General features: G+C 43.4%; 1 protein-coding gene across 5 annotated transcripts in view; it reads right to left on the reverse strand.

Annotated features, from left to right (window-relative positions):
* Positions 1-13,211: 13,211 nt before the first annotated feature.
* SEMA6A (semaphorin 6A) overlaps positions 13,212-16,638 on the reverse strand; it is a 173,854-nt gene continuing 170,427 nt past the window's right edge. For 3 of the 5 annotated variants that reach the window (XM_033163594.1, XM_033163595.1, XM_033163592.1), the window contains one exon: positions 14,034-15,223. In XM_033163594.1, the coding sequence (XP_033019485.1) occupies positions 14,034-15,223 (1,190 nt within the window). Of the gene's footprint in view, positions 15,224-16,638 lie in introns of all 5 variants that reach the window. The other 2 variants (XM_033163593.1, XM_033163591.1) reach the window with 1 other exon arrangement.

A 16,638-nucleotide genomic window follows, 5' to 3' on the forward strand; every position in this document is an offset into this window, starting at 1 on the left:
CTGCACACTTGCTCAAGGTGCATGGGAATGCAGAACAGGTGTAAAACACTTTCCCTTTTCTACCACACCCCTCTCAATAAAGTCAGCTGACCCGTGAGAGAATTGGAATGGCAATGATCCTTGATCCTCTCTAATTAGAATTGATTAAGTAAGGAAAATGCCTGAACCTCCCACAAAGTTATTCATTCATTCCCCTTGCCAAAAATAAAGTGGGTTTGTTAGTTCCAACACATTTCCCACTCTAGGCTGTAGAGTGGGGACTCGGGTCTTTTGAACTCTACTGGATAATCACATTCTGAATCATCCCAATTATAGGACAAGAGGATAATTGAGTGATGGACTAGTAATGAAGGTTAAATCTATATTGCTTCCTGATTTTCCTGCAACCGATTTGGCCAGAAATGAACATAAACGAGAGATGAGGGAACAAGCAGTTTTTACAACAGCGTGAAAAAGCTTTCAGATTCTGTAACTGAGGCTTTGTATACACATTCAGCAGAATGAGATATAGGAATACTAAAGTGGTACAATGGACTGCACAAGTTGAAACTGCTGGTGGGTTGCTGTTTCTAACACTCCCCCGAATTAAAAGAAAACAAACCCAATTCCTTCTAGATTGTGTCCCAGATGACTTCCTGCTGTTCTAGTTTCCTTCTTGTTATTTGTTTTGGCAACTTAGGACACGTTTCTGTGTTGTTGTTTTTAAAATGTGATTCTGCACATTCAGTTGGGAGTAGTATGGGTCCACTCTTAATTATCACTTCATTCCCACTTTGCTCTGTTTGCATGGTGCATCAGACCTCCTGCAACCAGGTTTCTGTGATTCATGCAGCAATAGCAGACATGTGGATTTCTGTTGTGTCCCTGGGCCTAAAATAGCATGGAACTGCAAGGAAACAAACTCCGGATTCTGCTCCCTCTTTCCCTCAGATCCAGGGGTGCCAACTTGAATAAAATATGGGCAAGTAAGCCTTGCCCTGCATAACCGATCACATGATGGCATGCACAGACACCAGTTGAATGGCAGTGCCCATTAACTTTGGGGGGCAGCCCCCTCAAATATTTTATTGGGCCCCCAAAGGGACCTTGGCCTCTAGAAGTTGGCTTCTATACTCAGATCACATAGATCTTTCACATGTCACCTTAATTTAGGAGAATGGAGCAGATTTTCTTTTGCTTTGCGTCTCAGATTTTCCCAAGATTTTGGAAATCCAAATTCACTCAACAAAAATCTTGGGATGGGCTCTGCTTGAGGGCAATGTGAACAATGCCCATAAATCTTGGACCCGGCGTCAAACTCACAGTAAATAGCCCAGTGCGGACAAGCTCTTGAATTCAGAATACAAATGTTTCCTAAAGAAAAAAGTTGCTTCTAAATTAGTGTGCATTTTTTTAAAAACACAATGTGCAACAAGAAGACTATCAGCAGATAATGTGGCATCGTATTTCAAAACTTGTTCTGTCCTTGTTTGATCTACAGAGAGTTAGACAGAAATGTGCTGTATCACAACAAGTCAGCCAGAGAGGTCCTTGAACTACCTCTAAAAGACATCATGTTGTATTTTCTTCCTGTTTCCAAGGAAACCAGTTTAGTGTAAAATGAATTCTTTGTCTCCTGCTCTTTGCAAAATTATTTGAACCATCCAATCTCATAAAATGTTGCTTCCCAGGTGATTCTATGCAGCATGAGGAGGAGATGATAGGATGCTTAATCTCCAATTTGATGCACCAATGAAGATGATTCCATTTATCAGTAGCTTGAACATTTTAGATTATATTTTCTGACAAATGATAAGATTATGTCCCTATTTCTGGTGCATATATTAAATAAAGCCTGTTATCTCTCTTGCATCCTCTTTCAAAAAAACAAACAAACACAAACACAACATAGCTACTATTTCTGTTCTCAAACCGATGCAACTTTGGTGGGAAATAATTTAAATTTGTCTCTGAAGAATTTTATCAGGACTTCAGGACCTAGGCTTAGGCTGAGAAAGAAATACACATTTATTTCTTACTGCTCTTATAAAAAGAAGATTGAATAAAATAATGGAGCCATTGAACTTTACTCTTTGTTTTATGTGTTTGGAGGTCATAGATGCAACTTCTCATCTACAGTAAAGTCAGGAGGTGGAAAAGAAGATTGCACTCTCCTGATTGTTGCTATGCATGACCTTTTTTTCCTGTTTTCTCTTTCACATGGGGTGTAAAACCTGCCCAGTGAACCTACTGGGTCTGAAAGGAATTCTATTATTAATGGTGAGTATCTAAGGGCAGGTGCAAAGTCTCTGATCCCGAAACGTTATGGGATTTAGTGCTTTCTCTGCTCAGGATTTCCTAATGTTGAGGTTCTGCACATGAAACCTCTGAATATATTTTGGAACTTACTGATCAGTTTCAAAAGCTGTAACAATGAACTGACTGAATTTGCTCAACTGGTGATACAGAATTGGGGCATAGGTTGAGCTCTCAAGTACGTTTCCGAGCACAATTCAAAGTGTTGGTGCTGACCTTTAAAGCCCTAAACGGCCTCGGTCCTGTATACCTGAAGGAGCGTCTCCACCCCCATCATTCAGCCCAGACACTGAGATCCAGCGCCGAGGGCCTTCTGGCGGTTCCCTCACTGCGAGAAGCAAAGCTACAGGGAACCAGGCAGAGGGCCTTCTCGGTAGTGGCGCCCGCCCTGTGGAACGCCTTCCCATCACAGGTCAAGGAGATAAACAACTACCTGGCATTCAGAAAATACCTGAAGGCAGCCTTTTTTAGGGAAGTTTTTAATGTGTGGTATTTTTGTATCTGATTTTTGTTGGAAGCCGCCCAGAGTGGCTGGGGAAATCCAGCCAGATGGGCGGGGTACAAATAATAAATATTATTATTATTATTATTATTATTATTATTATTATTATTATCCAGTCCCCAGGTGTTTTGGACTTCAGCCCTCATTAGCCCCAGCCAGCATGACTTGATAGGAATATTTTGATTTCTAATCTAAAATATCTGGGTGGCAGCAGCTTGGATTGTCTTAAAGCATATCTGGTCTATGCTTGTCTAAATTCTGGATTTCCACCTTGAATATTTGAGCCTGAAAAGCTTTTAAAAAGCCATTAGGTGGTGTCTTTCAAGAATTCAAGAATACGTATGTCCAACCTAACTGATATTTCTACATTTTTAAAGGCAAAACCAAGACAGACTTATATTTAATATTCAATGAGAAAAATACAAAAGGATCATGGGAGCATTATTTCATCAAGACACAATGTGTTGTACTTGAATATGGATATTACCAAACGGGTTTTGAAAACTTTATTACAATTTTCCCCTCCTAAGCCTTAGCGGGGTTTCAACTTGGGCTTCCAAAATGGCTTCACTGTGTTAATCAAGTCACAGAAATATAGGTAATCTTAATTAACATCCGTTCACTATTACCACACCTACCATCTGCCTGCTGAAAGAGCCAGCCTAGTGATGACTTATAAAAAGAAAGTTTACATGGATGTAGACAAAGCAAAATGATGCCATGTGAGATGGGTCTTCGAAGACCTGGAGTTCTCTGTTCAAAGATGCATTGTGGATGCAGAAATTCTAATTAGAAGTCAGCAATCTGGTTGCACCCGCCCCCATCAGTTCATTTCCCAGTGAATACTGTAGAAAGAGTCTGATATAACATACTGTGCATATTGATGCAGTGGTAAATGTCCTTTCGGTACTGTAGATACTGCAGATTATTTATACTTGTTACAATTCCACACTACAGTCATCTTTATTATACTTTCGTTCTATTTCAGGATTCAGCTCTACTTCTGATGGCCTCTAGCTAAGGCGTATTATTGATTTCCCTGCTTTTAATGTTTATTTTTCAATTGTTCTGGTCTAAAGGTTGCCAGCCACGTTTTCCACGCTGTTGCTGGGACTCCCAAATGCATCTTGGCCCACAAAACAGCCTACTCATCTAATTGAATTAACCATGAGTCTGTTCTGCTTAATAGAGTTTGTCATGAAACACTAAGTAGATGCGACAATGATCACAGTAAATCATACTATGTCTCTACTCTCTGGACAGTATTACCGTAACTTTCGGCTGGTTGTTGAGTGCCTTAGCCCTCTTACCAATTGTTACCTCCATGCAGGACAATTTTCTTAGGCTGCTGGATAAATCATTACAAAGATGTGGCTAACCTGAAATTTGAATAATGGCAATGAACTTGCCTAATTAAAGAGATGCAGATGGCCATGTTACCTAGCAATTTTCACCTCGCTTACTTCAGCTCCAATTATAGTCCTTCCCTACTGACTTACACTGTATAAATTACAAAGTCAGAAGGGCAGATGACTATTCACCTGTTTCTATTCATAAAGAGAAGTCTAACACTTTCATTCTTTTTCTGTACAAAGCATGTGATCATAGCTTTAATATTTGCCTGGAAGTAGAGGTAACTTCATTTCAAAACAACAGCAATGAAGCAAGGAAACAGATTAATGATCTTAGTGGACCAGCTCAGTAGGAGGATGCATGCAACATTTTACAAAACACAGTGGGCACAATCCACTGGGCAGGGGTAGACTTTGATAATACGGCGCCCTGATCAAGGACAAAATGTGGTGCCGCCCCTTCATATTTCTTATTTTTGCAATAATTCCTATTGGTACAGTTGCTTTTTTAATGGCTCTTCTCAGTAAGTACCTGTATGGATATAGGTTTTTAAATTATTCTTCTTTTGTGCCCCCTCAGCTCAGTTCCCTGTGCGGGGGAACCGCCCACATTGCCCTAAATCTGGCGCTGCACTGGGAACGTCTCTTGGTCCATTGCAATTGCTGGGAATTGTGCAATAAAACAATTATGTTCTTGCATATGTCAATGGAAATTGGGCTGGATGAATTCCTGTGCCCATTGAGATTTCAACTCTAGTTGGTTTCCAACTGTAGTTGGAAAGATTGAGAGCCTCATTATTAACAATGCAACTTATTTGGATATGACCTTCTAACTGTACAATTTTATGATTCTATGACCGTTCTTAGGCAACTGACGTAGCTTTCCATGTAATTAATACATTGGAATTTCTAGCTCACCCTGTTCTTAAATTATGACGTATTAAGAAATAAATATGTATTACCCAACCCCAAAAGCAGACACTTTCTTATGCTGGGAAGTAAGGACATTGTTTCCACCAGAAGAAATTAAAGTGTCTCCCAAAATAAACAGGACTGTCATGGGTAACAAAGTGAGACAGATGCTAAAACGGAATCCAAGACTTTTCTCCACCCCAGTAGCTGGAGGAATTGCAAAATTGATGTCCAGCAGTTCTACACCTGCCATTTTAAGAAAATGGGATCACCATTATAACCAGAAAACTGCAGGCACTGACCCTAAATAGCTACCTTTGTCTTTGAAAGCAGGAGAAATGACTTAAAACTGAGAGCACTGAACTTTGGCATCTTCTCTATCAATTTCTTTGCCTAAAAGTAGATATAGAGTCACATTCTAATGGCATGTTCTGGCATTAGGAGGAAATGCAGTTGTATTGTTCCATCTTAAATTCTGGCCTATCCTCAGGAGACACCTTTCTGCTGGTTCCCTGTGTCAGCATCTATGTATAAATGAGCCAAAAGTACACTTAAAATACTGATTGCATCATAAGCTTTTGTGGGCTAGATCCCACTTTACCAACTTTCAGTTGGTAAATATAGATACAGTGACAACTGCAAACTGCGGGGCCTAAAGACCATAAATGTAAGTGGCCTGGCAAGTCTGTGACATTTCTATGCAGAGTTGGAAAATTTAGAATAACAGTAAATGGTAGTAATACAATTTCCCTAGTTTTGCTGTGCCAACCTAACCCCTGTAGTGGGTTGGAAACATATGGTTCTTTAATGATTAATACTTAAATGAATTGAATCATATTATTTTATGTAAACATTATATGTATCTGACAACTGAGGGTGATGCTGACATAGTGGTCTATGGAAGGTGATGCCACAATAAATCTGCAAGGCTTTAAGGTGCCACAGGATCACCTTAGCTGTGTTTGTTGCAACAGATTAACACAATTATCCTTTGGGAATAAAGTGAACCAAGCTGCCATTTCTGTTGCTTATCTGTTTTCTTGTGATGGGTCCCCAAAGTGCTGCTGAGCTGACCAGAAATGAGTTCATTGATTTACTCTAAGCCATATCATGTTGCCATCCCTAATGATTACTCATAATTGGAGAAATACCCATAATGATAAGGGTCCCAGAAACAGACACAGTGAGCTAGGATTTCTTTATATTAAAAAAAAAGCAGTCTTGGTCTGTTAATAGCATACTATATTATGCAAATGTATGCTGGTTTGCAATGCAGTTCCATATTTCATGATGACATTCTAAATGAGGATATCATGATGACCATTAATACAATGAATCTTAATGCCATTGCATTGATTAAAAAGTGCAAAGCCCCACTGCTTTCCTCCTGCAAGCCCCTTCTCCCTACCTATCCAAACCTGAAGAATTAACTCGACATAGTATTGCTGAATAATTCATTCCTTGTGTTGACATCCTCCCAGTGCTTAGCAAGAGGGGAAATGCTTCATATTTCACCATGCATGTTGTTTTGCTTCCTCGTTTATCCCTCCACTTACTGGCATTTCCTATAGATCATTTGCAGGCTAAATTGAAGACAACAGCAATGCCTTCTACTGACAATGTTTTCAGTATCATTATTGGAGAGGGATGCTGGCTTTTACCATGAAGTTGGCATTTTTTCGCAGGGCTGTGGCTTAGACGTGAATTTCTTACCATCATATTGGATCTCTTCCATTTCCATTTTTTGGGAAGAGATCCAGGGCTCAGAGAGCCCTGGGCAAAATGCTATTTGGTAGACCCCCTCTTGAGGTTGATGCTTACATGGCAGTGACAGCACAGATCCAAGGTGTCTGGAAGTTGGCATTTTAATTTCCCAGAATGCCAGGTGCAGTCACTCCAGAGGTGTTTTTTTGGTGGGGAGGAATTGAAATGCAGTTTCTCAGCTGCCCGGGGTAGTGCTCAGTGCTTGTAAGCAGATGACCTAGAATGCTAGGGCCTGTCGGTTCTGTTTTCCTTGAAACTGGAACTAAGTAATTCTGTTTAGGGTTCCTTTTTGTGTGGTAAAGGAATTAGATGCTGTGATAGTAATTTGCCTTTGTTTATGCTGATCTATCATCGCACAAAGCCTATGAGGAATGGCCCCTGTGAGAGAACAGAGGTTACTTCTCCGTCACCTTTGGCTGGAGTCCTCTCTCTCCACACTGACCAGTTTTATGAACAGTCCGTTTACGTACTTCCACAGCCTCACCCACTCTAAGAGGTAAAGAACACAGGAAGCCGAGGACCCATTGAGTCCAGCATCCTATTCTCATGGCTGCCAACCAGATGTGTACGGGAAGCTCACAAGCATGGCCTGAGTGCAACAACTCTCTTCCTACTTGCGATTCTCGGCAACTAGAACCCAGAAGCATATTGCCTCAAACTGTGAAGGTCTGAAAACAATGCGGCCTTCCTCGGCTCCTGGCATCCGCCCTTTGCACTAAAACCAGCAGGAAAGTTTTTGGTTGGCTCAACAGTTATGAACTGCAGCTACTTCACGTCAGATACAACTCATACTCATAATTTCACTGCAGTGTGTACTATATTATAGGCCGATTGCATGTCTTCACAATATAATGAATGTCTGCCTGACGTGTAATTTGGTACCATCTGAAGCTGGTCTTCGTGGCAGTACTGAGCTGCTTTTCAACAACATTGGCTTCATTGCCATCATTTCTGAATTATACTCTTAAGCAGCAACCCAAACTGTTTAACCACCTTTTGGGGGCTCTGACGGGGGGCGGGGCAGGGCAGGCAGGGGAAGACTCTCTTTTCTTCTTGAAGCAAAAGTCGTCATCCCACTTCTAGAACAGCTCAGAAATGCTTTAAGAGCAAAAACGTAGCTGTCCTCCGCCTCTGTTACAAAGGGAACAGTATGTTTGGTAAACGGAGAGCATCTGAAAGTCATTCTTGTTCCAAAGTGTCTTGAGAAATTAATCTGAAATCCAGATGAACAGATGATACAGCAACTACAAGACTTCCAAGTGATAATGGATATTGAATTAAGGGTGAATTTGGCCCTGACAGGACAACCAAAAGGAATTTTACCACTTGGATAGATATGCTTGCATCTCATAAGACTCTGAAATCAAAGTGCTGCATAGTTAATGGCATTAAATACTGGCACAGAAGGCAGGAGCAACATACCTCTTGCAAGACTGCACATCTATGCCAGAGATGCTTACCTTGAGAAGGGCCACATAAGGACCTCTATGCAGCTTTCTCTGCTTATGCAGTCATAGTTGGCTTCTGCCCATGCTGCTGCAGGATAGCGCTGGCACTTAAAGTCCTAAACCGCCAAAACAGAGCACCTGTGTTCGAGGCCACTGGTTTTAATACCTAAAGGTTACAGCTGAAGAGAGCTGAAGTACAACTTCCTCTTAGTGGGATGGCATGGATGATATGGCACGAAAGGGTGTCAAAAGCAGACAGAACCGTGTTGTACAAGTTTGGAAGCCTTAAATGTAACAATTATAACACACAAGAAAATATGTGCTTTGATGGAATGCCTTGTGTGCCCCAGTTAAAGCAACATGAACTCCACCTGTTGAGATGGGCACAGCAGTTTTCTCTCCCTAAACCTTACAATTTTGAATTTATGGGACTGTGTTGAAGATTTGGAATACCATGAACACAAATTAATTGATGGTGGTTACGAGGAAAGAGGGTACTAAGCAAAATGTTAAGTACACTTACCATTCCCAACTGCAATTTTGGGGGTTTATGGTGCACTCGGAACTGCAGCCTAGTCTGGCAAGTGCATGTCGGCTAGTCAAGTTGTATTCCAGGTCATCTATGAGTTGTATTGGCAAAAGTCTTTAAGGGCTATTTCACATGTCAGAAATCTGATCATAGACTGAGCCAGCACAGAAGGACCTCATCAACGATTATGACAAATGAGCTCAGTACACATAGAGCAAGATGGTGGGCAAAGAATAAAACCAAGTAGGTCTTTAAGAACCGAATGCCACTGTTGGTATCCCCTCCCCCAAATGTAACCTTTGGCCAATTGAGCTCATGCGGAATGCAATTTCAGTAAGGGAACTTGCACATGCAGCTTTGTGGGGTGGGAGAGAGTTGTGCTCTGTGTAGAACTGCCATTGAAAATGGAAAGCAACAGCACGTCCAGAAAATGGTTGTGTACTTTTTACCAGGAGAGAATGCTGATGCAGTTACCAGGATGGGGAACCTGTGGCCCCGTTACATGTTGTTATACTCTGCATCTCCCATCAGACCCAACCAGCATGACCCGTGATCAGAAAGGATGGGAATTATAGTCCAATAACATCTGGAGGGCCACAGGTTTCTCATTCCTTCTACAGATTATCTATAAATCTGTGTTCTTCCATACACCCCCCCCCAACTGCTGTGTGTGTGTACATGAGTACTTCTCTGGGTCTTTGGATCAGGCCAGCAAAATGAAATCATAAAAGCACTGTTCTTCATGTGGTATTTAAAAAAGTGGTTCACATTTCTGGAACTAATAAGTTAGCAATTTTGTTTATTCATGGATAGCATGTCCCCGTTATCTGATTAGTAGCAGAGTTTGGGAACCTTTTTGGCATAAAAATGTTAAGGACTGGTCTAATTGGGTAAGTTTTGATGCATTGTTACTGTTCCTATGGAAAATGTTGAGTCCCTCCATTCACCACCACCACCACAATGGCTTTTAATTTTATCAGTCTTGCAAATAAGTCCGCAAAAGTTACTAGCCTGCGAAACTTTCCCAGTTGCATCTTTCAAGGCCGGTTGGTGCATCTGTGGGTTTGAAAGAGCCTCCCAGAACATGGATGAACCACAATGGAAACTGGCCCTATGGATGTTTGCAGAAGGTAACCACACTGCACTAGAGCATTTGCATCGGTACAAGTAATTCGGCAGCCTACATGCTGTGGCCTGGCAATCACTCTGTGCACCTTTGTTTTAGGTGCTTCTCACCCATTGCCTCTTCTCTGCCCACTTTTTAGTGCGACCCATGAAAATGTGGTCCCTGGTTGGCAAGGGGTGGCAGCTGTGTGCTTCCAAATTCTATCGGTGGCCACCTGTTAAGGATGCTTTAGCTGAGATTCCTGCATTGCAAGGGGGTGGACTAGGTAACCCTTGGGTCCCTTCCAACTCCAAAATCCCATGGTTCTGTGGTTGCCCAGCCTCTGTGTCTCAGAGCGTTTCCTGTGCATTGGGTCTGAATGGTGGAAATGGTGATCCCATTTCATGTCAACAGACAACAGAGGCGGGACTTTGCTTAATGCCATTGCTGGCCCCAGCGGGGGAGGAAGCTGCTCGGGCACCTGGGGCGGGGTGCAACACAGGGCCTCCAGTCTGCCTGCCTCCTTTGACTTAGCCGCCCTACAGCTGGGGGGAGGCAGTGGGTGGATTGATTGGGGAGCGCAGAGCCTGAGCGTGCCCAAGCCACTGTCTCTCTCAGGCTGCAGGCCCCGCTGTGAGTGCTGCCTGGCATTTTGTCACCCCCCCCCCAGTGGTGACATACAGGACGGACCACCCCCACCGCACCCCCATTCCTCCGCCCGTGGCTGGCCCACCGTGGTCTTGCCATGCTGCTCATCTAATCAGTGCAGCCTTTGCATTTTGTGCAGCTGCCTAACACCAGTGTGAGGTTGTGACTTGTGGAGCTGCAGGTGTGTGGAACGACCTTGGCATCTCATTCTAGCCACTTTTTGTCTAGCGTAGCAAGCCCAAGGATTTTGCTGCGAGCTGCTCTTCTGCAACCCAGAGAGTCACCAATTATATTCTGTTGGTATACACTTAAACAACAACAACAACAAGTTTGTTCTTCTATTTTTGTATTATTTAGCACTAATCTAGAAAGAAGAACCAGGAGACGAAATAGAAGGTAGAACAGTCTGGTTTTATTACTTCATGTCATCAAGAGACTTCCTCCCCCTTACCTTGCCATTTTTTTCTTTTTCTATTTTTAAAATCTTAATTTTTATTTTTTTGCTTTCCTTTTTTTAAAAAACAACATACATTTAATCGTGAATCGGATGTTAAGGGAATGTGGAGATGAAGGGAAGTTTGGTGACATCACAATATTTTACAACTTTACAACAAATGAGAGTCCGAATTGGTTGCATCTAACCAGTGTATAGCAAGAGTGGAAAGCAAAAGGCACACTTAGGTCTAAGAACCTCTTCACGCAAAATGGGGGTGGGGAGAGGTGTCAGGTGGGGGGGGGAGCAAGGGAAGGATCTGAACAGGAGAAAAACACCACACTCAAGTACAAAATGGGCACCTCAAGGTTAACCCAGTCTTTGTCAGGGTGTATATTACAAAGGCAGAGATCTCTGTACAAAGCTGCAGTGATTATTCATTTCTACATCATGACAGAATGCTTTGTTAAGATGCAGGGAGGGGGCCACTGTGCCCTTCGCAACTCCAGAGGGTTGAGCTTGGGGAGGAAAAGACTGCATTGCTCCTTTTCTTTGCTGATGAGTCCCCCGCCACCTGCAGCTTAGGAAGAAATGAAGAAACAAAGCCAAACGAAAAATCCCAACAAGAAACATAGCTTTGACTTCAGTAAGCATAGTTCATGAATGGTGAACGAACCAGTTTAGTTTAAGAGGCAGAGTTGAAAGCAGGGAGTATGCAAGCACCCTTAGTGTACACACGTTGGTTTTGATCATCCAGGCTCTCTAAACGACCGCCTATGTGCTAACCAACTTGAGAAGTTTTCCTTTACCATTCAAAAACAAAATGCCCCCTCCTTCCCAAATCCAGCAAAATAAATCCAAGTGAAGTATAAAAAACCTCCTCCTTTTTAAAAAACAAAAGTCCCCCCCCCCCAAAGCAAAAGAAAACAAACCAAAATAACAATATCCTCCCTCTCAAACATTTTATCCAGGCAATATAAAACACACACACATGCCACTTTTTGCTACAGTATGTTGACATAGTTGTTATTAAAAACAAAATAAATGCTTGTGCATGAACCACCCAGAAATTGTGAGACCACACACACACACACACTCTGTGCACTCACGTTTCAAACCCCACAAATGGGAGCAAATTAAATCAAAGTTGGAGCCCCTCCACTTTTTAAAAATAAAAATAAAAATGGGGTTATGCAGCATCCTTCTGGGTTTGTGTTACTGTAGCTGTTATTGGGACCCAGCAGGACCCAGCCTGCTTTATATTAATTTCCATTTCATTTAATGTGCTGTACATAAACGCTGTGCGAGGGTGGCTGTTTTTGTTTAGCTTTGCCAGGCAGCACCTAGTGCTTGCCTTCAGTTGACACATCAGACTTTTGATGGCAGTTCTTTAATGACTTCTTTGCTGGTTTGTGAGTAAGACTACATCACTATGCAGAAGGGATATGAAAAGATTCGGGTAGGAGGAAAACGCTGCCCGCAGTACGGCGATGATACTGACAGCATAGCCCAAGGAGGGGTGGTCTGAGAACCAATACTAGAAAAGTCACACTGGAGCGATGTGCATTGTTACTGCCTCGCCTTCTGATGAGCTGGAGTGTCGCTGTCACAGTAACCTCAATATCCTTCCTTGAAACGTGCATGTTCTCCAGGGGAGTAATTGAGGGTGGAGATAAATAAATATCTGATTTATTCTAAAGGGAAAGGGGGGTACGCACGACAGCTCACAAAGATACACAACTGAAGGGTGTAAGGCACAAATTTACACGTGGAAGAAAGTAGGGTATTCACAGATGTGTTTTCCACCAACAAACAACGCTCTCTCCCCTCCCTGCCCTTGTGTGGTTAAGACTATGCACGGCAAAAGCCAGCATATGGATGAGTCCACGGCGTTTGTGGATTTTTGTTTGCCACCTCACATGCAAGGGTGAAATGGGATGCCAGAGAACAAAGCTGGTGCCTTCACAGAAATGATGAGCTATTGACAAAACCACGTTCACAGCAATGGGGCCAAGGAGGGCAGCTTTCAACGCTGCTGCAGGAAGTTACTGTAGGAAGATAGGAACCTTGTTGTGGAACGGGGTGGTTTCTCTTTGACTACTGCCCGGCACGGAGGCTGGAAGGCAAGCTTATCTGACATTTAAATAAATACTCCCCTTTTTTTGTTTTTTGTTTTCCAGAAAGAGATCAGAGAGTCCAAACACAAAAGTTCAGAATTCCACCTTCAACTTATTTAACTCAGTGAATTTATTGGAAAAATAAAAAGAGTTTTAATTACTCCAGTTAATGGGTTTCACGTTAAATAGGCATAATTTTCAACGTATTTTGCTTTTTTTTCCTTCTGGAGAGAGCTGCTCATATGATGATATGCAGAAGTAATTTCCTTAGGAATAATAAAAAAAAGACAAAAGGATGAACAATAAATAATAGGAGTTACTTGCGTTAACAGTCACATGTTATTCATTAAAAGAGAAGAGGAGCGGAAACCTAGGACAGAGTGGTTGCCCAACATGGCAATCGGCTATAACCAAATGGCTGTAACACTGATGATCATTTCACAGTACCTGCACAGAGTAAACGTCTGCCACAGTTCAGTTAAGAGTTAGCTTAATCAATGAATTCCTTCCTTCCTTTCCGTTTTCCTTTTGTTTGGGGTTGTCGTTTTCCCCATTTCCGTTTTTGCTTTCAAAGCACTCAGTTCCCCGATCCGGAATTGCGCAATGTGCAGTTTCCAAGTGAAGTTATCACAGTCATCATTCACGTGTGTGCTTTTGGCTCAATGTTTTGTGGTTAGTCTTTTGAGTAAAAGAGCTGTTGCATCGTGGGGGGGTGGGTCCTACAGTTGCAAACCATGTATTGCATGACCCGACTGTTCCCTCCCCCTCCCTTCAAAAATAAAAAATATTCCACTTTCCCCAGAGAGCAATGCATCCTCAGGCTCAGGCAGCTTTCCTGGTCAGTTGAAAAAGAGCATTGCAGTTGCTGAACACTGCCTTTGTAATGGCGTACTCTGGTCACCTGCTGTTCCCCCCCACCCCACGGTGATTATGTACATGCATCGTTAGGCTTCATGGACGTGGAAAGAGGGGAGAAGGAGGGCTTGGGGGGTACGTCTGGTTTTAATGACGGTGTGCGTTTCAACCCTGATCTTGTCAGCGAGTTGTATGTCGTGAGGCTGGGCTGCCTAGATACAGTCACGGTCTGACCCTGAGCAGCGTGGACCTGTATAGAGTCCACCCTTTGTGGGGCAGGAGGGGGGTTGTCCCCCCTGCCAAAGCTCTGATTTCTCGAGAGGTGGGAAGAATTAGAAGAATTAGTGTTATTCCTTTTGAGAGTGGAGGCCTGGTGATTTCTCGTAAGCGAGTTCGTGGCGTAGTTTCTCTTGTAGTCCACGTTATAAGCGGAAGAATGCATTTCCAATCGCTTGCCCAGGCCGCCCTGGGCGAGGGAGGCCCCAGGAGGCCCCAGGGAGGCCTCCCTCTGGGGTACTTTGGGCGGCATGCTATCCAGGTTCTCCACCAGGTTCACCCCGTGGTTGGGGCTTTTGCCGCTGAGATGCTCCTTGATGGTTTTGTACTCGAGGGTGGCGTTTTGGTCCTCCATAGCCATCTGCGCCATGTCGCTCATTTTGGGCTGGTCGACATACTCGTGCTGGTAGCCTTGCTGAGAAATGGGCAGGACGACGACGCTGGGGATGTGGCTGGGAGAAGCCCTGAGGGGGAGGTCTGTGGGAATCACGGGGGATGCCATAGGGGGGATGTCTTTTGTGCAGGCGTTGATGAGGTTCTGGTTCCTCTCCCAGTCTCTGCTGCCGCGGCTGGGCTTCCTCTTCTGCTGAAGCGTTGGGGTCGACTCTGGAGTTGGTAAAGCGGCCAAGTCCAAGTGATGCTGGTCTGCTTTGATGAGCATCTTGGCGGTGCTGCCCGGCGTAGCAAGCTTGCCGTTGTGCATCAGCGGGGTGAGGATGGCTTCAGGCTTTGGCTCTTTGGACTGAGTGTCCCCAAAGAGGCCACTGAGCTTGGTGACGCTGCTCATGGAGCCCCTGCGGGATTGGGTCAGCTCCTTCTCCTTCCTCTGCACGATGGTCACGTCTCTGCGCCGATGGTCACAGATGCAGTATACTATGATCCCCGAGAAGACAGCCCCCATGACAAAGGCAAGAATGACTGCAATGGCCAGGAGGGTGACCGGCACCAGTTGATCATGCCCTTTGAGATAACTCTCCCGAATCACTCCTGCAACAAATATCATAAAGAGGTAAGCAGAAAAGCACAGGGGGGAAAATGGTTACGGTCAGAGTTAATCCATTTAAAGACATTCTCTAGATCAGGGTTTCCCTAACTTGGGTCTCCAGATATTTTGTTGGACTACAACTCCCATCATCCCTAGATAGCACGGCCAGTAGTCAGGGATGATGGCAATAGTAGTCCAAAAACAGCTGGAGACCCAAGTTTGAGAAACCCTGCTGTAGACACAACTCCTGCATTTTGAAAACAACTCTGAAAGATGTGGCGATGAGTGACTCAGGATGGTCCCAATATTGAGTGCTCCTGCACGGTCCAGTAACTGGTCACAACCCAAAGACCTACTGAGGCTATTTTTGAGATAGATCAAAAGTGGTTTGCCATATGGCATGTGGAGTTTGGAGCAGAAGCCCCAAATGTCTTATATCGTTCTTTGGCTCTTGAGGGGGGAACCCCTATCATGGGTTTGTTGTCTGCATCACATCTAGTTGAGCACTCACCTAAGTTTTAGTCTGGTCTCCATCTAAGGGAGACCGAGAAAACTCAACCCTCATCCCCATTCCAAGTAGTATTTTTCAGTCAAAATTTGAAAAGCAAATGAAACATCCTCAATGTGTATCTCTCTTTCCAGAGAGTTGTGCCAATCTTCATTTCCAGAGACCTTCCTTTCTGCTTCTGCAGGAACCTTGCCATTTTATGGTATATTGCAGCTCCTAGGAAATCTCCCTGCAGCAGCTGGCCTTTTTAGTACAGTTAATCCTTTTAAGCGTACCAAATAAAATAAAATAAAATAAAATTATTTGAATGTACCCACCAACTACTATACAGAATATTAAGGGAGAAAATGCATAAATAAATATTTTTTTTCAGTGATTTCATTTTTTATTTTATTTTTTGGTAGTTGTATAACCTGCTGTGCACCACAGGCTTTAGACCTGCTCACAGATACACAACAATTATTGCAGGGGGAAATGAAGGGGGAAACAAAGGAAAACGTAGGGGGGAAAAACTTGAAACTCTTTCTGGACCAAGGTCATGCTACACAGGTGAATGACTATTCCTGTACTGTCTCCTCCAATGCAAAAACATTATTCCCTGCTTTATACATTTAACTGGGGATGCTGCCAAAATTGTGGGGCCAAGGAGTAGACAGGTTCCTCTTTCTCAACCTTAGAGGAGTGCACACGTATAGAGATGTGGTTCATGCAATTTCTCTCCCGCTGAAAAATAGGGCGGATGTTGCAAACTGGGCTGTAAGTGATGATGCGTTCACATGGAGCACTCAGTTGACATGGGAGGTTATCTCTGCGATGGTGAGACTCACATTTGGTCTGTGTCACACTGTTTCAGAGCTTTCTAAAGATAAATAGATGAACCAGGTTTATGTAATGAGGAATCAGACCTGT

Source organism: Lacerta agilis, chromosome 11 (assembly GCF_009819535.1).
Source record: "Lacerta agilis isolate rLacAgi1 chromosome 11, rLacAgi1.pri, whole genome shotgun sequence".
NCBI lineage: Eukaryota > Metazoa > Chordata > Lepidosauria > Squamata > Lacertidae > Lacerta > Lacerta agilis.